Source organism: Haliotis asinina, chromosome 5 (genome assembly GCF_037392515.1).
Source record: "Haliotis asinina isolate JCU_RB_2024 chromosome 5, JCU_Hal_asi_v2, whole genome shotgun sequence".
In the NCBI taxonomy this organism is placed as follows: Eukaryota; Metazoa; Mollusca; class Gastropoda; order Lepetellida; family Haliotidae; genus Haliotis; species Haliotis asinina.
The window spans coordinates 53952262-53975216 of record NC_090284.1 but is presented as its reverse complement, the minus strand read 5'-3'; the positions used below and the strand labels follow the sequence as shown (position 1 = coordinate 53975216).

At 41.4% G+C, this 22955-nt stretch overlaps 3 protein-coding genes across 3 annotated transcripts in view; 2 read left to right on the top strand and 1 right to left on the bottom strand.

Annotated features, from left to right (window-relative positions):
• The window catches only part of LOC137284830 (caspase-7-like), a 654824-nt gene that overhangs the window by 53361 nt on the left and 578508 nt on the right, over positions 1 to 22955 (top strand). The window lies entirely within an intron of this gene.
• LOC137284657 (uncharacterized) lies at positions 115 to 6598 on the top strand. The gene is made up of 5 exons (XM_067816555.1): positions 115 to 274; positions 1328 to 1435; positions 4891 to 4972; positions 5844 to 6005; positions 6251 to 6598. Exons 1-5 carry the CDS (start codon positions 149 to 151, stop codon positions 6364 to 6366), a joined length of 594 nt encoding a protein of 197 aa, XP_067672656.1. The 5' UTR covers positions 115 to 148; the 3' UTR covers positions 6367 to 6598.
• On the bottom strand, positions 6781 to 12140 carry LOC137283912 (uncharacterized). Its single transcript, XM_067815587.1, has 5 exons — positions 12015 to 12140; positions 11204 to 11308; positions 10053 to 10131; positions 8382 to 8543; positions 6781 to 6803 (listed from the first exon to the last, which is right to left on the bottom strand). Exons 1-5 carry the CDS (start codon positions 12138 to 12140, stop codon positions 6781 to 6783), a joined length of 495 nt encoding a protein of 164 aa, XP_067671688.1.

Here is a 22955-nt window from a genome sequence, read left to right as displayed (position 1 = left end):
AAACGGAATCGTTTCATTGTTAGTGAATAGAACGCCGTTCCCGATGTCATCACTGACATTATGAAAACAATCCTAGACACGTACCCTATGACTACAAACCTAGCGGTCACTTCGTCTCCGCCATTACGTCCTATGCTTGATTCCAGCCATGCTGCTACTCGTGGTCACTTTATCCTGTCTGGCGGCCGTCAAAGGCCAGCGCATATCTTGCACAATGGACAATAAATGGTCAGCTACTATGTTCGATGTTCGAGCACCCTCCCAGGGATATGGGGTAAGTTTTGCACAGTCGCATTGTAGGTGTAGTGGGTGTTTGTAACATATAACTTATTCTAATCTACGGCGTCATCCCTAAATGTATATTTCCAAAAACATCGACACGAATATATGTGCTCCATGCTGTCATCGTAAATCTGCAGTGAGCCTGGCGATTGTTAATTAGATTTCCTTTTGCGAGTGATATAGCGAGTGAGTGATTGAGTAAGTGAGTGAGTGAGGGGGTGAGTAAGTGGCGGCATTTCAAGTCAGTGTTTGCCACCCTTTTCAGGTTTTAGTGTAGTTAGATAGGGTACCGTGTGTTGTACCAAATACCATGTACCAAAATACATGTCATATAATATTCTTTGATAATTTATGAATGCTGATTGTATAGTATTACACATCTATGCTATTCTAACAGCGTTAAGGGTCAAGAGGCCTTGATATGTGCATATGTTCTTTATGAATAGATATTTATAAATTTTTACCACCACTGTCGCGCCACTGATAGTTCAGGCAAAATACTTAGTGGATAATTTCCTTATCAAGCAGAATCAGTCTTGTTTCTCATCAAATCTTTCACTAAATCGGGGGACGTTGCAAGAGAGACTTTATGCTTTCTAAAAGTTGTTTGTATGCTGGAAGTATCTGGGTTTGTGAACCCAGTTTTATATTAGTATCTTCTCTACAATATAAGCATACAATTCTGTAACTGTTTACAGAACGATCACACCCTGTATTTGTGTTTCAGGAGGTACAACTGGTAATTTCAGGCCGAACGAATATTATCCCTATGACTGTTAAGTGTTGTTTGCAAATGTTTGGCGTAAGGGCAGGAACATTCACATTGCTTTACACGAAGTCAATATGATTGATATTACATAAAAACCAGTTCCCAAACTGGTTATAGATAATATCCAGTGGATTTAGACACTGTTAAGTCACAGATGTTGGAATTCTTTGACATTATTTTCAAACGGTGGCCGTAGACAATCTGGAAAATATCAATTTGAAATCAGTACTCGTTATATGACATGTACAATGATTCCCCCTATGCTTTACATATCAGGTAATGGCTGACTTCTACTACGACTTCATGAAGGGAACCACTGCCATCCAGTACTATCAGTCCGAGTCCCAAGTAAAGGCGCGTAGAGTGGTCACATATTATTTCCAGGTAGCAACATTTTTGGTTGTATATTGGGAACATGTCACAGAGAAGTTCATGTAATAGTGTACATCAATAGTATAGAACAGCATGGTCATTTTGAAAGCTTTTGAATCCCATTTCCCCTACACTTTTCCTATATCCCCCAGCTGGTTGACGAACACACCAAGAGTCTTGTCGCCTTATCAGTTTGGTACCTAGGGGTCTTGATATATGATTCGCCCTAGTACTTGTGATTCTTTAGGTATCTATGGATCTTGAGGTAGGATTCGCCAATGTACCTATGGATCTTGAGGTAGGATTCGCCAATGTACCTATGGATCTTGAGGTGTTATTCGCATCGGTACCTATGGATCTTGAGGTGTTATTCGCATCGGTACCTATGGATCTTGAGGTGTTATTCGCATCGGTACCTATGGATCTTGAGGTGTTATTCGCATCGGTACCTATGGATCTTGAGGTGTTATTCGCATCGGTACCTATGGTTCTTGAGGCATGCATGATTAGCCAAGGTACGTATGAATCTTGAGGAGTGATTCGCCATGGTACCCATAGATCTTGACTCCAGTTTATTTGGGCGGTGCTTCACAGATAGGTGTTACCGTTAAAAATTGCCGTGGCAAAAGGTGTAAGAAATCCCCTAGAACCTGTAAAATAGAAGTTTGGAATTTTCAATGATACTTTATATTGAGCAAAACAAAAGCAAAATACAAAGCAAAATACAAAGTTTGACAATAGAGGTTTCATGTACAATACAGCTGAGTCGAATCTAAAGTAATGAGTCACAAATATTGTCAACTCACCGAAGTTTTAATGTGAGAGTGAGAAACAGTTATGCAGAATGTAACACAGCGAGCGGTCAGGCAGCGGTTATGAAGATCAAGCTTTGACGGAGTCAGGAAGATATATATACTCCAGTATCTGTGTGTATTTCCGTGTCCGACAACACGACAACCAGGCTTTATATATACATAGTTAACATTTCCTGAAAGTTCGAGCACATACGACCATCGCCATCAACGTAGAATTCTCTCGGTCTGCCTCGTGTTTGCCTTTTTCAAAGGGAGGTAACTCTAGAGAACCACCTTCAAGGCCTGCCGATAAAATGCTAGTATCGGTGAACATTTATGATACGATATGTGACCCATAATAACTATCACTTCAAACACTAAAGGATGTGACCCAAAAATTTTACTTAATTAATAATAAAGAAATACAGTTCGTTCAACCACCATGTATAGTGTAATAACGCACACTTTCGCCCTGAACTATTATACTTAAAACACGAGGACGCATGCATACGAGTGCTTTAAGGATATAACAGTTTAGTGTGCTTTATTACACTATACATGCATGTTTGTAGAACGAACTGTAATTCTTTTCTAAGATGCCGTATTTAATAATTCTAAGCCTAATTTCGATTAACCTATGGCAGAAAACAAACGACGGTGTCTGTGACCTAAATATAGGGCTTCCTCGAACAGGGCTAACTGACACGCTGTTTTTTTTTGACGTGTCAACCCCCTACCTTAAGACACAGGTTACTAGAAAAACAAATGATGAACAGTTTGGTGAAGGTTTATGTTCGGGTTAAATATCTTCTCTAGATCATTTTAGTTACATCTGTGATTCTCTTAAACCATAAAAGGCAAAATGATCGTCTCATTTCAGCACATTCAGCTGAAGCTGACTAGTCATGCGACATTCCACGATTGCATTGTGGGAATGTAAACATCGCAGACATGACCGTGTCTCTGTAAAGTTTTGAGTCGAACTATGAGGCATTTTATCCTTCGGAAAACATAAACATAATGTTGCCACCGGTGATGTTAGCTGTGTGATGCAACTGCAAACCAAGAAAAGGGATGCGACGAAGCAGTTTACTGTGGGAGGCTGTACGATGGCAACTGACATCCATCGTGACGTCGGTTACATTGTGACGTAATGCAAAAAAGTTCGATTCCGAATGGCGAAGCGACGTCAACACATTGTGACGTAATGCAAAAAGTTCACATTATCGTCTGATAAAGTATTGTCGGCGCCGCTGATCTTTCACCGAAGCATCTTAGAGTTAAGAAACAGTTCGTTCTACCACCATGCATAGTATAATAAAGCACACTTTCGCCCTGAACTATTTTAACTTCTCTAGACTGGAATGGCGCAGCGACGTCAACACATTATGACGTAATGCAAAAAGTGCACATTATCGTCTGACAAAGTATTGTCGGCGCCTTTGATCTTTCACCGAAGCATCTTAGGATACAATTTACAGAAAATACACTCTCACAACATAGGAATGTATGTTTCTTTAGGCGTGATTCGAAGCGATACATTATAGGTTGCTCACTGGTCACGAAGGGACATGGTTTGATGTACCCTCGATGTCTGTTTATGTTCCCCTCGCCCTCCGGGGAACATCGTGAGCACACCAACCCTCGCCGTTCGGGCTCAGGGAACATAAACAAACATCGAGGGTACATCAACACATGCCCCTCGTTAATGTTGATTTTGAACTGTTTGAATGGGTATCGGATGGTACACTTCAGCCAACCTGTGTGAATCAAACGATTCGTATCTGCATCTTGCTGTTTTTCTCGCAGGTATTGTCTCAGTAAAGTGTCACGGTGTAATTCCCCTTCTTAATATTCACAGGGACTACATTCGAACGTTTTGTCAAAAATTTATCTATTGGAATGCGCGGCACATCTTTTCGTAGCCATCGCTAGATTTTGTAGACGACACAAGAAAACCAGATTTAGAGTTACCTCCTTTTCATCCATGTGCATTCGCAAAAAATCGGTACTTTCCGTGCATCATGCGTGATTCTATGTTATTCGAGATAAAGAAGTACTTCCACAAGTAAAGAATGAGTTGCCATTGGCAGTGGGATATATTGCAACATACCTCGCTTGTAAGTCGGGTACATTAAAAATAACCGAAACGCGCTTAGCCAATCGGAAAACGACATTTATGTGTGAGGTAAGATAAATACCTATGGATCCAGAGATAACATTCGACAAGGAACCTATGGTTCTTTAGGCATGATTGGCTACGGTACCTGTGGGTCTTGACGTATGACTCACAGTGGTATCTACGGTTCAATCACCGACAGGTACCTATGGTTCGATTCACCGTGGAACCTGAGTTTGTTTTTGAGGTTTGATTCACCGAGGAACCTATGGTTCTTGAAGTAGGATTCACCCCCTTGATCGCAGTTCTGGTAATCCAGGGGGTGATGGGGTCAGCTAATGGTAAAAGCTTTAGCTCGTCAAGCCAAAGACCCGGTTTCAATTCCCCACATGGACACAACGTGTGAGGGCTAATTTCTAGGGTCCTCAACCTTGATGTTGCTGGAATATTGCTAAATGTGGCGTAAAGCCATACCCACTCTTTCAAGGTGCAGTCTAGTGTATTATTTTAAGGTTTGTGAGATAAATCATATAAATATTATTTTCACTTTGAAGAAAGTACGCTACAACATCGAAGCTGATGGCACGTGCACCAAGGTTGCCATCACTGAAAAGTTGCTGCCAAATGCCATCGTGGGTATGTGCATACGTCTTTGTGATTACTGTCCTATGTTTGTGATACAGACCACAAACTAATAGTCTTTCAAATAGTTGTTATTAGTCTCTCATGTTGAAGGTCGCGGGTTCGATCCCCGACCGCATCATACCAAAAGACGTCAATATATGGTACTTGTTGCTCCCTGCATGGTCCCTTGGGTACGGCGCTTAGTGTCAGCATGATGTATCTGTATGGGTTATTCATGCTTAACAGCAGCATGGTATCTGAGCGAGCTAGCACTATGAAAACAAGCTTAAGTCTGGGCTAGTAGTCACACATGCACGTCGTCCTATGAGCGACATACTCTTAAGCACGGCGTTAAACACCATTCCATCTTACCTCAAGGCGCACTCAGAACTGAACACTGCTAACATATAGCTACGTCAATTTCAGTGGTAAATATGTCTTTTTTAAAATCTGCGTGTCTTTGTTGAAATCGGGCGGTGGGGTAGGCTAGTGTTAAAGCGTTCGCCCGATCCGGGTTCGATTCTCCACATTGGTACGATTGTTAAGCCAGTTTCTGGTGTTTCCTGCCGTGCTATTGCTGGAATATTACTAAAAGCAGCGTAAATACATATTCACTCACCCGCTTTTAAAAATAAATTTCCATTTTAACCTCATGTTTCACCTATAAACTACTTCTACTTTGCCCTATTGTAGTTGCATTGATAGTTTAAAAAAGAAAATATGAATGGCAACTTGAGGGTAGAACAACATGGCAAGTTAGAACTCACAATGTACATTTACAATTCTTGAACACATTTTGTAGTTTGTGATACCTTCCTGTTAAAGGTAGTCATTCAGTGGCCGAATGAATATATTCTTGACGATACCTCCCACCTTTTCTTAGGGGAGAGGACAGAACTTGGATCCAGCTATATCGGTGCCGATTTACTCGGACTGAAATCTGACAATTGGTTCTTTCCCCTTGGATCTCAGAACGTAACAGTGAGCTTCGCAAATCCTGGTTGTGTCCTAACCTTTCAGGGGATTGTCGACACAGCAAAGTCACGTGAGTACACTGTTTGTTACCATGGCATCGGAGACTGTCGCATTTGTTTCATCTATGAACGTGACAACACACGGAGTCCCCCAAGGATCTATACATGGCTAAGTGCGCGTCTGGTACTCAACTCGCTGCTAAGATATATGGATGCAAACAGTGGAACATGTACAACTTCAAGTACCAATGCTTTAAGTTTAAAATTAAGCTGGCTTAAATAAGTTTGTATTACCACATTTATCGTTGTGTTTCAGCCACAGTGGAGACAGCGTTCTACTTCAATAACCACAAAGCAGGCATCACCGATCCATCTGCTTTTAGCGTACCCTCCTCCTGCCAATTGCTTAGTCAAGTTGTGGGCAAACGATGATGGCATAGTGAATACATTTCTGTTTGGTGGCTTTCCAGAATGTACTGCTGACACTGATTTTGATATCTGGTGCAAAATAATGATCCTGGCTGGTCATTTTATTTACAAATGCAAACATGTATTTGTGTAATATCCCTGTCAGCTGTACATTAAATCTGCCGTAACCATTTGAACTGTACCATTGTAATTTTGAATTCAGGAGGAAATAAAGTCTACATATCTATGCTATCCACGTTGTTGTCAGATTCATTTTTTAACATTTACAAAATAATTACTATAATCACTAAAAGAGGAAACATTCGCGACACACAAAGATCGTGAAGTATCATCCAAGGCCAGAGGAAATCTAATGACAATGCGGGCCGAGTCCTTAGTTGTCTTTCAAGACGCAACCCCATGGCCAGTGCCAAACAACTAAAGAGTGGGAGCCCGACTCTCTAGAATAGGAAATGGAGAATAGGAGTCTCCCTACAGGAGTCATCAGATTAGGGCTATTGGCCTGAAGGAAAGCTGTATCTTCTGTAATCTGTCAGGGAGACGCTGACCGATAAACTGCAGTCTCACTCGTAAAGTAGGAAACATAACATACTCAATGAAACGCTGATCATGATCAACAAATATTGTGGTTTTTGCAGAATTTTTTTCCTAAAAAACCCCAAACTTGTTTAAGAACCTATCTTGAGAATATCGACACAGTTCATTGTTTGTTACGAGGGAGGAGAGCAGAGAAAGGGAAAGACAGGTGTGCGAGAGAGGATGAAGAAGAATAACTAACTTTCTAGGCGTCTGTGCACGTGCTGCTTCTTTCACCTAAATGGTAAATTGTCACAAGCTGCATAGAAAGTTTGTCTTCCATATACACTTGGCTATTTGGGCGTTTGAATCCGACATATGGTGCAGTTGTGTTTCAGCATCCCTGCTTTTCGCTGTTTTTGACGTTTCATTTGACTCCAACTCAACGAAAACTGATTCAGTTGTTTCATTGCACTAAACCCATTACACATATAAAACTACATTTACCTTACACGTGCGCTAGATATAACATCATTCTTTTGTAAAATGTGTTGAAATTTGTCAATTGCACTTCATAGAAAGAAAAATTATGGCTCATAAACGTCTTCATGGCGCACGTTCATGATGTTCGTAATCATCGGCACGACTTCGATGTTCAGATGTAAACAATCTCCAGGGTCATGACTTGTGACACTGTTCTGCAGTGACAATCTTTTCCTAAAAACATAAGCTATTGTCCCGACAACACCTCATACCTAAACGCATTCAACACGGGTGGTCAAAGATGGATAAGTATAAAAATGTAATAGTAGGAACTAAAAACACAACTCACCGAGACGGGTGTTTCTTCCAACGACGCCATGTTTTGCTGCGTGAGTTTCCGCTCGCGACCGAAAAATCTCCGAAGATGGCCGAGCGTGTTTCCAGTATTACCGACATTGCTTCCGATAGGGCCGATGTGTTTCTGTTATTACCGCTAAACTACCGATATCGCTGCAATTGTTTCGCGAGTGGGCTGCGTTTGTTTACATTTGAGATGCAATTCCTTCAAATTTGCTGTAATTCCTTCAATTACCTAGGGGGGCCTGATTCGGGGGTCGTCATAATTTATGGCTGGAGGGTGGTGGGTGTGGAGGGTGGATGTTGGGTAGGGGGAGAGGGAATGGTGATGTTTATGGAAGAGCATTATTTTAAGCAGATATCTTAAATATTTAATCGGTATAAAATGGCCGACACCATCGTAGTGTATGTGAACAAAATTGATGCCCCCCTCCCTTCCTCCCCACGAAATGGGTGATCCCCCTTAAAATCATCATCATCATCATCATCATCATCATCATCAACAACAACAACAACAACTCACGATATCCTGTACCAGTATGGATAATTAACCCTCTTATAGTTTTGTCATTATAAACATAATTGAATTCTAGTTATACTTATTACTTGTAAGCTAGGATATGTGAAACAAATGCATAGTAAGTAACACAGTCTGTACTCACTTAACGGTACTGTATCGACTTTCCCCTGGAATGCTGGGATGCATCCTGGGTTGGCATAGCTGACAGTAAAGTTTAGGGCTCCTAGCTGAAAGCGCCAAGTATCAGTTTTCAGCCCGCCTGTCTCAGTGCCGAGATAGCTGGATCCGAGGTATGCATTCTCGCCTGTGTGAGAGGAGATACTTGTCATACTCTGTACATGTTACAGTCAGATTGTGAAATCAGTCGTTTCGTGAAATGACTAAAAGCGTCAGCCATTTCGCGTCTTTTTATGTGACAACAATCAATATGCTTCAGCCATTTCATTTTTGATATTTCATTTCATCAGTATCTGGGGGACAGTGGTTTGTGAGGTGTGGTTGCTCTTGACACAGTAAGTGTCAACAAACAGGTATAAATGCTTCAAAGCCCGATTGAAGGGCAATCGTCGCTGCCACAATAACTTTAAGTGTTAGTGACAATAAGTGATGTAGACATCTCAAATCATTGATTACAGAACCGTCTCGTTTCCTGTGTTCCTTGCGCACCTAAGTGCGATACCCAGTTTAGAATTTTAGACTGTCATTTAACTGGATGCATAAATGTTAATCAGTACGATTTGATACGTCTACGCAGTTGTAAATTGCAACACTGAGCTCCTTCTAATCCTAGTAAACACGTCGTACAGCGTGCTCTATCGTACACCGAGCTCTGACAAACGGAACCTGGAAATCGTGGAAATCTCTAAACGAGGCTCCGCCTTTGGCGATCTCTGACGGAACTAATATTACATCAGAGACCATATAATAGATTATATGGTCTCTGATTACATCAACCTCATTTTTCGTTACAGAACTACGCTGAATAAGCGCAAAAACCAAAACACATAACAGGTTTAACCAGTGAGCCAGATGCATTGTGAATCATTTTACGATCTCACCAACCAGGGAAAGTCTGTGATTCCATAGTTATGCTGCCTGAACCTCGACATTAAGTTAGGAAATATGGTGTTATTAAAGTTAAAAATTACAATTCATTTGTAAATACATGTACCATTTTCTCATGAAACAGGGAATTGGAATTCAGTTTAACCAGTTTGTTTGTGGTGTCAATTTACATTTTCACTCGATAAAATTGGGATCGGCTGAAAAGTAGGTCAGTGTCTGAATAGGTTAATGAGACTGCCAAACTTTTCTAGCGGCAGAGCCTCGTTTTGAGATTTCCAAGATTTCCAGATTTCCGTTTGTCAGAGCTCGTTGTACGACAGAGCACGCTGTACGACGTGTTTCCTAGGATTAGAAGGAGCAGATTTCCGTCCAGATATTTAACAATTACTCATGTAATATATATTTCATTCAGGATATTAAAGACACAATGTCACACCACATTTTTCTAAAAATATATCATGCTCTTATTTCAATATTAACTATCAGACCTTAGGGGACCTATCCCTAATGTTACGTATTTAGATTGCGATGTTAAGTTCTAATGAAATACTGCAGCTTTGCATTAAATCGACTCACGCAACCTCTACTAGCCGAATACATAGAGTGGCCTTGGCACACTCTTTACGAATATCCTGTAACACAACAGAAGTTGAAGACTGTTCCTCAAAGCAGATAAATATGAATTTCATAACAGTGAGAGCAAAGATAAGCTTGCATTTTATCAAGTGACCTTGGTGTAAATACTTACTTGGGACGCCGTTTGGCAGCATCTGGTCAGTGGTGGGCATCCTGGTACATGAGCCAGTGTTGATTGTGTACCGTAGCCCCTGCAACGTCAAACTCACATTTATCATCCAAAACTGTTCAACAGGAGATTTGGCTTTGACAGTAGATTTTGCACAATGCCCCGACAATGCTATGACGTCATGAATTTGATGACGTCACAATGATGTGACATCGTTGCACTGCAAATCTAATGCCAGTGCTCTGTTCAGAGATTCTTCATTGACAATTAATGAAGAATGATTTTGGATGATAAATGGAATCTCACCCAAGTGTCTACTGATTTCAAATATATCACCACGAGTTGATAAAGTAACAAATATCCGAGGCTTGCCTCCTCTTTTTACCGGGATTTACCACAAACATTTACCTAAAACATAGTGCATGCTATGAACAGTAGAAGCCACATAAAGCCTGAATTCCATAGATTGGTGTCACTGTTCAGTTCCGCAGACTGCTTCACTAGATAGATTCCATAGATTGGTTCCTGTCCTGTTAAATGCAGCTATCAGGCAGAATCTTATCTCAATGAGAGCTCAGGAAAAAGATTAATCCAAAAGTCAACGAGTTCCTAAGGCAACATCTTTATTCGTTGTTTAGAGTTGATTAAGGATGTGTTACATTTCTGAGGTAGGATCGATTGGTAGAGAAGTCACTGGCTTTTCTTATGGGGGTGGTGTGTATTCCAGTATTGATCTTCAAAGGGTTTCTTGATTCGAAATTTTCTGCACTGATCAGAGCAGTTTGGCTTTCTGGTTTGGGTCTTTTTGGATAGGGTCAAGAAAGACATGTAGACCGTTCCATTCTGTTAATGGATACAAGGGTGCCGAACGGATAACTGGATACGAGGGTGCCGTTGGCTGTGGTCTTGATGATACCCGAATCAACGGTAGGAACTGTACCGCGCGTGTAAATGACTCAATGATCCACGAAAACCAAAAAGTAAAAGAACAAAGACAGCTGGCATAGAATGTAGGTGATGACGACTCAGCATTTGTTCTACGGGTCCATGAGGTATGGAAATTGGAGAGTGATCTTTATTTTACGGCTTCTGAAATACAAAATTATGTTTGCTCTCCAATGACAATTTTCCGATGTACAAATGGATGGTGCTACCTGTTTGCCTGTGACCACCCTGTTTGCCTTCACTTGGGATCCGGGTTGGTAGTACTGGACGGCAGTGGCTCTGATGGTGAAGTCGTAATAGAAGTCAGCCATTACCTGAAACAGACAACATAGCAGAGGGAGTCAACCACCAAAACACTAGAATCTGTACATAACTGAGAAAGTGCGATCCCAAATACAACACACACTGCGTCTATTACTGCGTATATTCTTGTATAGGAGACTGATACATTTTGACATAGAAGTTACAAAAATGAGTTTAGTACCTTTAGGGCAATAGATCTTTGTGTATTAAACCTGCTACCTGCTATTATCATCGTTTTGTCTGGCATTATCAACAGAATAAATTTCCAAAGATCATTGATCAAGATGGATCATTGTTTGGGGCTGAAGGTTTGACAGGATCTGCTAAAATAAAATGCACAATAACCTCGCATCTTGAAACGAGAGCTGATCTGTCTAACATGTTATGAAGCTGCCATCATAAATAATTGTAACAACTTGCTTTCCTTGATCATAAATGACTATCTTCGAAACGCACACAGTATTCTACAATGCCCACAGTACCATGTCATTAAACATTTGTTGATGAATCACTGCCACATAGTTATAACACCCGGTGTTCGCAGACACCTGTGGTTATCCTGCCACACCGATGACACCCATCACTAAGTTTCATTTTCAAATGAACGTGTCTTCATCACTGGAAATGACAAAATCTCATCCAAAAGAAGAGTACGTTCGTATTATGTTTAACACCACAAACCTAAAGGTACAAATACAGATGTTGAAGTAACCTTACACTGTTACCTTGGGACAGCGCGCCAACGTCCATCATCGTGGCTGACCACTGAGCGGCAATGCAGCATGGTTTGACTTGAGTCTTGACGGCCACCAGAGAGACGACAGTGACCAGGAAGGGCAGCATGGTTTGACTTGAGCCTTGACGGCCGCCAGAGAGACTACAGTGGCCAGGAAGGGCAGCATGGTTTGACTTGAGCCTTGACGGCCGCCAGAGAGACTACAGTGGCCAGGAAGGGCAGCATGGTTTGACTTGAGCCTTGACGGCCGCCAGAGAGACTACAGTGGCCAGGAAGGGCAGCATGGTTTGACTTGAGCCTTGACGGCCGCCAGAGAGACTACAGTGGCCAGGAAGGGCAGCATGGTTTGACTTGAGCCTTGACGGCCGCCAGAGAGACTACAGTGGCCAGGAAGGGCAGCATGGTTTGACTTGAGCCTTGACGGCCGCCAGAGAGACGACAGTGGCCAGGAAGGGCAGCATGGTTTGACTTGAGCCTTGACGGCCGCCAGAGAGACGACAGTGGCCAGGAAGGGCAGCATGGTTTGACTTGAGCCTTGACGGCCGCCAGAGAGACGACAGTGACCAGGAAGGGCAGCATGGTTTGACTTGAGCCTTGACGGCCGCCAGAGAGACGACAGTGACCAGGAAGGGCAGCATGGTTTGACTTGAGCCTTGACGGCCGCCAGAGAGACGACAGTGACCAGGAAGGGCAGCATGGTTTGACTTGAGCCTTGACGGCCGCCAGAGAGACGACAGTGACCAGGAAGGGCAGCATGGTTTGACTTGAGCCTTGACGGCCGCCAGAGAGACTACAGTGACCAGGAAGGGCAGCATGGTTTGACTTGAGCCTTGACGGCCGCCAGAGAGACTACAGTGACCAGGAAGGGCAGCATGGTTTGACTTGAGCCTTGACGGCCGCCAGAGAGACTACAGTGGCCAGGAAGGGCAGCATGGTTTGACTTGAGCCTTGACGGCCGCCAGAGAGACTACAGTGGCCAGGAAGGGCAGCATGGTGGACATCATGACCAAGGATCATGACGCTGACGAACTCTCCGCTACTTTTATGGGTATTCGGTACGTTTCGGCAACTGTTTTCATGCTGAACTGATAAAGCCGGGAACACTGTTCAATTCAATTATGGTCCTATGTTCAGTCGCCAACTTCTGTGGTAAGTGAAACATATTTGATACTTGTAAATAAGAGATCTAACTCATGGCACATTGAGCTGCTTATGGACGTTAAAATTAAGCAAAACAACCAACACTACAATAAAAAAAACCATGATGGTACTGGTTCGATCAAACGGACGCTCTTCATTTATCTGTCCACCTTGAGATTCTCTTCGAAAGTGCGTATTTAAATATATATGCATCATATTTCGCAATAGGAAACGTTAGAAATTAAGTTGAATCTCATTTTGTTTCTCAGGTTTACTATGTTGATGTACGGTTCTGCATCAAGCCGACTACACATGTATGTGTGTAATTTCAGTTTCTTTGTGCGTTTTGCACTTTCGTCAATTCTTTCTTCAGGGATTTTACATGCAGATGGCACGAAATGATCATGACACTATGCTCTGTCGTCCGCGCTGATGATCTTTGAGAATCAGCATAAGCTATTTGCAATCTATTTCATATTTGTTTTCTTGAAGAAGTACAAGTACAAGTTCTTGAACAACAGAAGCCCGCATCTGGTTTATTTCATTGCTGTAAAAAGTTGAAGGTAGTGTCTACAATTACACGTGTTACTTAACAATGTTAATAAAGTAAGGATAATAAGTGTATTAATTGTTAAAAAATAAGTATGGTAATAGAAAATATTAATAATACATAAAAAATAATATAAGAATAATAGAAAAATATGTAAGATAAAAAAGTCTGAAAAAATGCAATTAAAAAACAGGTTTGGATGGAAAATAAGGAGGTCCTGGATAACTGATGCAGAGCAAACTGAGCAATTATCCTCCAGTTATAAAATCAAAGTAATACTTTGGCGATAATGCTTTTCAAATACACCGAAACTCAAAAGAAACGTTACCCTCCTTTCTGAATTCTGAATGAGTCTACTTAAATCTATTCGCATGAGGCGGGATGAAAATTCTGCTGTATTTTTTAGCCAAACCATATAGAATCATATGGTACTAGAAACTGTGTAGAAACTCTCTTGAAACTAATGCATTCTGACTATCTTTGATATCTTTAAGTAATTCATAAAGGCTGGAGGGTAACGTATCTTTAAGTGTTTATTGGACATAGTTTATCGAGTAATAACTTCAATTTGTAATTTCTAAATGCCTAGACGTAAGTTAATATCAAATAAATTGATTTGAACTTAACTTGAATTATAGGTGGGAATTTGTGGATGTTAACATCTTCATTTTTCTGAAACATTGTCTCCCTCAAAATACAGAAAGTGACTTTCATAAATTCTTGTCTTAATATGTGTCACTTCTGAATGCTGTTCTAAGACCTTAACTTTAATTGCCAAGTCTAAACCACATCTAACAAATACATATAAAGGCCTTGTTACGATGAAAGCATTCTGTCTCAGATACTTGTATATTGGCAGATGGACCATTATGTGTCTTTGAAAGGAACAGATGTAGAAGATATAGCATGTCTATGTACTGATAAGGATATATTTGTTTTATCTATGCTTCAAGTCTATGGCCTATATTACAATATAAGTTGTTCACTGGTCACGAGAGGTCCATGAGCCCATGGAGCCCGAGGGACCAGTGAACAACGTTTTAATCTTCCGGAACACCTTAATTAATTTGAACTGTTTGAAGCACTTCTGTTGAATGCCAGGCGATTCGTCATTTTGCAGACGACACAGAGTAAACAGATTTAGAGATACCTCCCTTCCATCGATTTTCAACCGCAAAACATCTTGATGCGTGATTCAATGTTATTCGAGATAAAAAAAAGTACTACCATGAAGCACTAGAAGAGTTCGTAATTCCCAGCGGTGTACACTGAAAATAATACATCTAATACATCGCCTGTAAGCGCGGTACATTGAAAATAACAGAATAGCGCTTAGCCAAATAGAAAGCGACATTCATGTGAGGTAAGATAATTGTTCATACAGGTGTTTGTGACGCTCGAGGATGGTGGAATAGCCTTATAATTAAAGCGTCCGCCCGTCACACAGAGTCTGAAGACCCTAATTCAATTCCCAACGTCTGCGCAATGTGTGACGTCCATTTCTGATGTCCCCCACCATTACTGTTGAAAGCGTTGCAAAAATATACTCACTCACTCATGACGTTACTTTGTGTAGCGTTTCATGTCATAAAAATACGTTTGAGGAAATATCAATAAAGTTCATACCGTAACTATTTTCTTAAATGGGCAGATTTAGAATCGATTGTTTATCTGTGTGTCATTGTTAAATTGTGATGATGGAAAGCAAGGTATTTTTGTTACAAACATTTTGTGTGAACAGGCGTCAAACTTGTGTTCAGGGCCTTTAGTAGACAGGCGACTGTTTTATACGAGTAAAGTTTTGTAATGTTAGGGTGAAATCCAGCGTTTGGGTGAACTTTATTTTGCCAGGCCCTGTATATATCGGCCTTTCGCGTGCATCCTTACCTGCCAGCTGTCATTTTCCTATAAGATCACGACATTACGATCATACCGAAAATCCTTTTATACATATCTGGTGTCCCCCACAGTGATGTGGCTGTAATTTTGATAAAAGCGGCGAAAAAACACATACTCACTAACCTACTCACGAAAGAATATGCATTTCAGTCCAGTCGATCACGAGTGCTTTCACCTATTTAAATCGTCTGACTGGAATTTAGACTATGAGATTCAATTACAAAAAAATGTAGAAAAGTGACAAGAAACCGACAATAAACAATAAAATCCCGATGCGAGTTCGACAGCCTCTGTGGTGAAATGAGTCTGTATGAAGTTCGTTTAGTTTTACGCCGCACTCAGCCAGATTCCAGCTGTATTCTCGAGTCTGGACCCGATACTCCAATGATCAACAGCATGCGCAATTGAGAACCGATGACCTGGCAACCAGTTCAGCGAGCCTTTTGTGGCAAGCAAGGGTCGCTGAAGACCTGAGTCGCTGAGTCCGGTCAGTGAAATTTGCTAGGTGGTTTGAGACCTGGCAAAGCCATACCGAATGACATTTAACAGCCATATAGCCTGAATGTTGCCGAGTGCGGCGTAAAACGAAACTCACTCAGTCACTATGTGGTACTTGTTTTGCACACGAAAACTCACGGCTTTTATTTGATTTTGTTTGTTTGTTATTTAACTCCGCACTCACTAAAAATCCAACTATAAGGAGGCGGTCTGGACAATCCAGTGATCAACATCATGAGTACCGATCGAAGCAGCAGGGAGACGATACCATACGTCAGCCAAGCCACCTACGTCACCTAATCCGAATCATAGCGTTCGCAAAAACGAAGGCTCTTAGGTACCTAGTGAACGTTGGGTATCTGAGCTAGTTACGGCCCGACCCGTCGTCTCTTAAGTTGAGTTGATGCATGAAAATCAGTTTTAACTAGGATCTTCACGGGTACATGCGCATGCATGCACCAAATAAAATAAACTGAAAAGCGACCACATTTCTCTCCGCTTCACCCAGGTTATGCTGACACTGATGAAACTGAAACCTGTTCACAGCCTGTCAGATAGATGGAAATTTTCATCAAGAAGAAGATGCAGTTCATTTGTGATGCAGTTAATTCTGTTCAAACAAAAGAAAACAGCCATTGTGGTCACAATGCACTGTGCAGTGCGAATCCAGTGTTCGAGTTCAAGAATGATTGTGTCACGGTATGCATACGAAAGATGTGAGAGTAACCTCCCTTGCAATCGCCAAAACACGGAAACGCCGGGAAACACAACAGCCGAACCGCATCTTTGGTGGAACTAAGTGTTTGCGACAGATTTAATCATTGACATTTGACAACACTTATCACTGTGGGTAACTTAGTTCATTATTTTTATTACTTTCGATCGGATATGAACTCATGTATACAGTGAGAAAGAATTGAACTTTCGGTCTCAGTGTCGAATCAGTATCATTTTATTGTCGTGAGCAAAGAGCAACAACGTGTAACAAATATACACATGCCGGTATCGCCTACGATGCCGTGGAGATCGTTCAGTGGCGCCCGATCACGACCAGGTCATGGTCAGACATAATCACTTCTCAGGCTTAGTTCAGTCAGCTAAAATTCGTGTTCCTGCCAACTTCCAAAGCATACTTGGCTGAACAAGCCTAGGCTGTGTTCCCTCACCCTCAGATTCAGGCACCACACAGCAGCCAGTACGCAAAGGTCAAGGTGGCTCAACCTTGAGGCTAGAATCCCAACCAGATATCGTGTTACATTTGATAATTTTGTTACTGGCTTTGTGTGTTCATATATAATGGTACATTATAACAATATCCAGATGAATTGTTGAACATTAGAACCAATGTTGGGGCTTCATCAGGGCTTGCAATTTGTTTGTAAACAATGATGACAGCCAGGGAAAGCCACATTTTAAATATGACTATTAGTATTGCCGGTTAATTAAATTAATGGATTACCAAAACAGGTAATAAAATGTACCTGTATATAATGTTGTAATATTTCCAAATCACAGTCACGGTGTTTAGAACAGAACAAAACAGAAGTTAATTATCGTAAATCCTACAGAATGATATAGAGAACATACAGTCCATTCTTAAATGGGCAGATTTAGAATCGATTGTTTATCTGTGTGTCATTGTTAAATTGTGATGATGGAAAGCAAGGTATTTTTGTTACAAACATTTTGTGTGAACAGGCGTCAAACTTGTGTTCAGGGCCTTTAGTAGACAGGCGACTGTTTTATACGAGTAAAGTTTTGTAATGTTAGGGTGAAATCCAGCGTTTGGGTGAACTTTATTTTGCCAGGCCCTGTATATATCGGCCTTTCGCGTGCATCCTTACCTGCCAGCTGTCATTTTCCTATAAGATCACGACATTACGATCATACCGAAAATCCTTTTATACATATCTGGTGTCCCCCACAGTGATGTGGCTGTAATTTTGATAAAAGCGGCGAAAAAACACATACTCACTAACCTACTCACGAAAGAATATGCATTTCAGTCCAGTCGATCACGAGTGCTTTCACCTATTTAAATCGTCTGACTGGAATTTAGACTATGAGATTCAATTACAAAAAAATGTAGAAAAGTGACAAGAAACCGACAATAAACAATAAAATCCCGATGCGAGTTCGACAGCCTCTGTGGTGAAATGAGTCTGTATGAAGTTCGTTTAGTTTTACGCCGCACTCAGCCAGATTCCAGCTGTATTCTCGAGTCTGGACCCGATACTCCAATGATCAACAGCATGCGCAATTGAGAACCGATGACCTGGCAACCAGTTCAGCGAGCCTTTTGTGGCAAGCAAGGGTCGCTGAAGACCTGAGTCGCTGAGTCCGGTCAGTGAAATTTGCTAGGTGGTTTGAGACCTGGCAAAGCCATACCGAATGACATTTAACAGCCATATAGCCTGAATGTTGCCGAGTGCGGCGTAAAACGAAACTCACTCAGTCACTATGTGGTACTTGTTTTGCACACGAAAACTCACGGCTTTTATTTGATTTTGTTTGTTTGTTATTTAACTCCGCACTCACTAAAAATCCAACTATAAGGAGGCGGTCTGGACAATCCAGTGATCAACATCATGAGTACCGATCGAAGCAGCAGGGAGACGATACCATACGTCAGCCAAGCCACCTACGTCACCTAATCCGAATCATAGCGTTCGCAAAAACGAAGGCTCTTAGGTACCTAGTGAACGTTGGGTATCTGAGCTAGTTACGGCCCGACCCGTCGTCTCTTAAGTTGAGTTGATGCATGAAAATCAGTTTTAACTAGGATCTTCACGGGTACATGCGCATGCATGCACCAAATAAAATAAACTGAAAAGCGACCACATTTCTCTCCGCTTCACCCAGGTTATGCTGACACTGATGAAACTGAAACCTGTTCACAGCCTGTCAGATAGATGGAAATTTTCATCAAGAAGAAGATGCAGTTCATTTGTGATGCAGTTAATTCTGTTCAAACAAAAGAAAACAGCCATTGTGGTCACAATGCACTGTGCAGTGCGAATCCAGTGTTCGAGTTCAAGAATGATTGTGTCACGGTATGCATACGAAAGATGTGAGAGTAACCTCCCTTGCAATCGCCAAAACACGGAAACGCCGGGAAACACAACAGCCGAACCGCATCTTTGGTGGAACTAAGTGTTTGCGACAGATTTAATCATTGACATTTGACAACACTTATCACTGTGGGTAACTTAGTTCATTATTTTTATTACTTTCGATCGGATATGAACTCATGTATACAGTGAGAAAGAATTGAACTTTCGGTCTCAGTGTCGAATCAGTATCATTTTATTGTCGTGAGCAAAGAGCAACAACGTGTAACAAATATACACATGCCGGTATCGCCTACGATGCCGTGGAGATCGTTCAGTGGCGCCCGATCACGACCAGGTCATGGTCAGACATAATCACTTCTCAGGCTTAGTTCAGTCAGCTAAAATTCGTGTTCCTGCCAACTTCCAAAGCATACTTGGCTGAACAAGCCTAGGCTGTGTTCCCTCACCCTCAGATTCAGGCACCACACAGCAGCCAGTACGCAAAGGTCAAGGTGGCTCAACCTTGAGGCTAGAATCCCAACCAGATATCGTGTTACATTTGATAATTTTGTTACTGGCTTTGTGTGTTCATATATAATGGTACATTATAACAATATCCAGATGAATTGTTGAACATTAGAACCAATGTTGGGGCTTCATCAGGGCTTGCAATTTGTTTGTAAACAATGATGACAGCCAGGGAAAGCCACATTTTAAATATGACTATTAGTATTGCCGGTTAATTAAATTAATGGATTACCAAAACAGGTAATAAAATGTACCTGTATATAATGTTGTAATATTTCCAAATCACAGTCACGGTGTTTAGAACAGAACAAAACAGAAGTTAATTATCGTAAATCCTACAGAATGATATAGAGAACATACAGTCCATTCTTAAATGGGCAGATTTAGAATCGATTGTTTATCTGTGTGTCATTGTTAAATTGTGATGATGGAAAGCAAGGTATTTTTGTTACAAACATTTTGTGTGAACAGGCGTCAAACTTGTGTTCAGGGCCTTTAGTAGACAGGCGACTGTTTTATACGAGTAAAGTTTTGTAATGTTAGGGTGAAATCCAGCGTTTGGGTGAACTTTATTTTGCCAGGCCCTGTATATATCGGCCTTTCGCGTGCATCCTTACCTGCCAGCTGTCATTTTCCTATAAGATCACGACATTACGATCATACCGAAAATCCTTTTATACATATCTGGTGTCCCCCACAGTGATGTGGCTGTAATTTTGATAAAAGCGGCGAAAAAACACATACTCACTAACCTACTCACGAAAGAATATGCATTTCAGTCCAGTCGATCACGAGTGCTTTCACCTATTTAAATCGTCTGACTGGAATTTAGACTATGAGATTCAATTACAAAAAAATGTAGAAAAGTGACAAGAAACCGACAATAAACAATAAAATCCCGATGCGAGTTCGACAGCCTCTGTGGTGAAATGAGTCTGTATGAAGTTCGTTTAGTTTTACGCCGCACTCAGCCAGATTCCAGCTGTATTCTCGAGTCTGGACCCGATACTCCAATGATCAACAGCATGCGCAATTGAGAACCGATGACCTGGCAACCAGTTCAGCGAGCCTTTTGTGGCAAGCAAGGGTCGCTGAAGACCTGAGTCGCTGAGTCCGGTCAGTGAAATTTGCTAGGTGGTTTGAGACCTGGCAAAGCCATACCGAATGACATTTAACAGCCATATAGCCTGAATGTTGCCGAGTGCGGCGTAAAACGAAACTCACTCAGTCACTATGTGGTACTTGTTTTGCACACGAAAACTCACGGCTTTTATTTGATTTTGTTTGTTTGTTATTTAACTCCGCACTCACTAAAAATCCAACTATAAGGAGGCGGTCTGGACAATCCAGTGATCAACATCATGAGTACCGATCGAAGCAGCAGGGAGACGATACCATACGTCAGCCAAGCCACCTACGTCACCTAATCCGAATCATAGCGTTCGCAAAAACGAAGGCTCTTAGGTACCTAGTGAACGTTGGGTATCTGAGCTAGTTACGGCCCGACCCGTCGTCTCTTAAGTTGAGTTGATGCATGAAAATCAGTTTTAACTAGGATCTTCACGGGTACATGCGCATGCATGCACCAAATAAAATAAACTGAAAAGCGACCACATTTCTCTCCGCTTCACCCAGGTTATGCTGACACTGATGAAACTGAAACCTGTTCACAGCCTGTCAGATAGATGGAAATTTTCATCAAGAAGAAGATGCAGTTCATTTGTGATGCAGTTAATTCTGTTCAAACAAAAGAATACAGCCATTGTGGTCACAATGCACTGTGCAGTGCGAATCCAGTGTTCGAGTTCAAGAATGATTGTGTCACGGTATGCATACGAAAGATGTGAGAGTAACCTCCCTTGCAATCGCCAAAACACGGAAACGCCGGGAAACACAACAGCCGAACCGCATCTTTGGTGGAACTAAGTGTTTGCGACAGATTTAATCATTGACATTTGACAACACTTATCACTGTGGGTAACTTAGTTCATTATTTTTATTACTTTCGATCGGATATGAACTCATGTATACAGTGAGAAAGAATTGAACTTTCGGTCTCAGTGTCGAATCAGTATCATTTTATTGTCGTGAGCAAAGAGCAACAACGTGTAACAAATATACACATGCCGGTATCGCCTACGATGCCGTGGAGATCGTTCAGTGGCGCCCGATCACGACCAGGTCATGGTCAGACATAATCACTTCTCAGGCTTAGTTCAGTCAGCTAAAATTCGTGTTCCTGCCAACTTCCAAAGCATACTTGGCTGAACAAGCCTAGGCTGTGTTCCCTCACCCTCAGATTCAGGCACCACACAGCAGCCAGTACGCAAAGGTCAAGGTGGCTCAACCTTGAGGCTAGAATCCCAACCAGATCGTGTTACATTTGATAATTTTGTTACTGGCTTTGTGTGTTCATATATAATGGTACATTATAACAATATCCAGATGAATTGTTGAACATTAGAACCAATGTTGGTGGCTTCATCAGGGCTTGCAGTTTGTTTGTAAACAATGATGACAGCCAGGGAAAGCCACATTTTAAATATGACTATTAGTATTGCCGGTTAATTAAATTAATGGATTACCAAAACAGGTAATAAAGTGCACCTGTATATAATGTTGTAATATTTCCAAATCACAGTCACGGTGTTTAGAACAGAACAAAACAGAAGTTAATTATCGTAAATCCTACAGAATGATATAGAGAACATACAGTCCATTCTTAAATGGGCAGATTTAGAATCGATTGTTTATCTGTGTGTCATTGTTAAATTGTGATGATGGAAAGCAAGGTATTTTTGTTACAAACATTTTGTGTGAACAGGCGTCAAACTTGTGTTCAGGGCCTTTAGTAGACAGGCGACTGTTTTATACGAGTAAAGTTTTGTAATGTTAGGGTGAAATCCAGCGTTTGGGTGAACTTTATTTTGCCAGGCCCTGTATATATCGGCCTTTCGCGTGCATCCTTACCTGCCAGCTGTCATTTTCCTATAAGATCACGACATTACGATCATACCGAAAATCCTTTTATACATATCTGGTGTCCCCCACAGTGATGTGGCTGTAATTTTGATAAAAGCGGCGAAAAAACACATACTCACTAACCTACTCACGAAAGAATATGCATTTCAGTCCAGTCGATCACGAGTGCTTTCACCTATTTAAATCGTCTGACTGGAATTTAGACTATGAGATTCAATTACAAAAAAATGTAGAAAAGTGACAAGAAACCGACAATAAACAATAAAATCCCG

What these genes read in the sequence shown, in the direction of transcription:
- LOC137283912 (XM_067815587.1), bottom strand. Translation starts at nt 12,140, where the DNA reads ATGCTGCCCTTCCTGGTCACTGTCGTCTCTCTGGTGGCCGTCAAGACT. An exon ending in GCTGCCAAACGGCGTCCCAA is followed by an intron (nt 8,544 to 10,052) that starts GTAAGTATTTAC and finishes CCTCTCACACAG; the next exon opens with GCGAGAATGCATACCTCGGA. An exon ending in AGTCGATACAGTACCGTTAA is followed by an intron (nt 6,804 to 8,381) that starts GTGAGTACAGAC and finishes TTCCTATTCTAG; the next exon opens with AGAGTCGGGCTCCCACTCTT.
- LOC137284657 (XM_067816555.1), top strand. Translation starts at nt 149, where the DNA reads ATGCTGCTACTCGTGGTCACTTTATCCTGTCTGGCGGCCGTCAAAGGC. An exon ending in TGGTCACATATTATTTCCAG is followed by an intron (nt 1,436 to 4,890) that starts GTAGCAACATTT and finishes TTCACTTTGAAG; the next exon opens with AAAGTACGCTACAACATCGA. An exon ending in TGTCGACACAGCAAAGTCAC is followed by an intron (nt 6,006 to 6,250) that starts GTGAGTACACTG and finishes GTTGTGTTTCAG; the next exon opens with CCACAGTGGAGACAGCGTTC.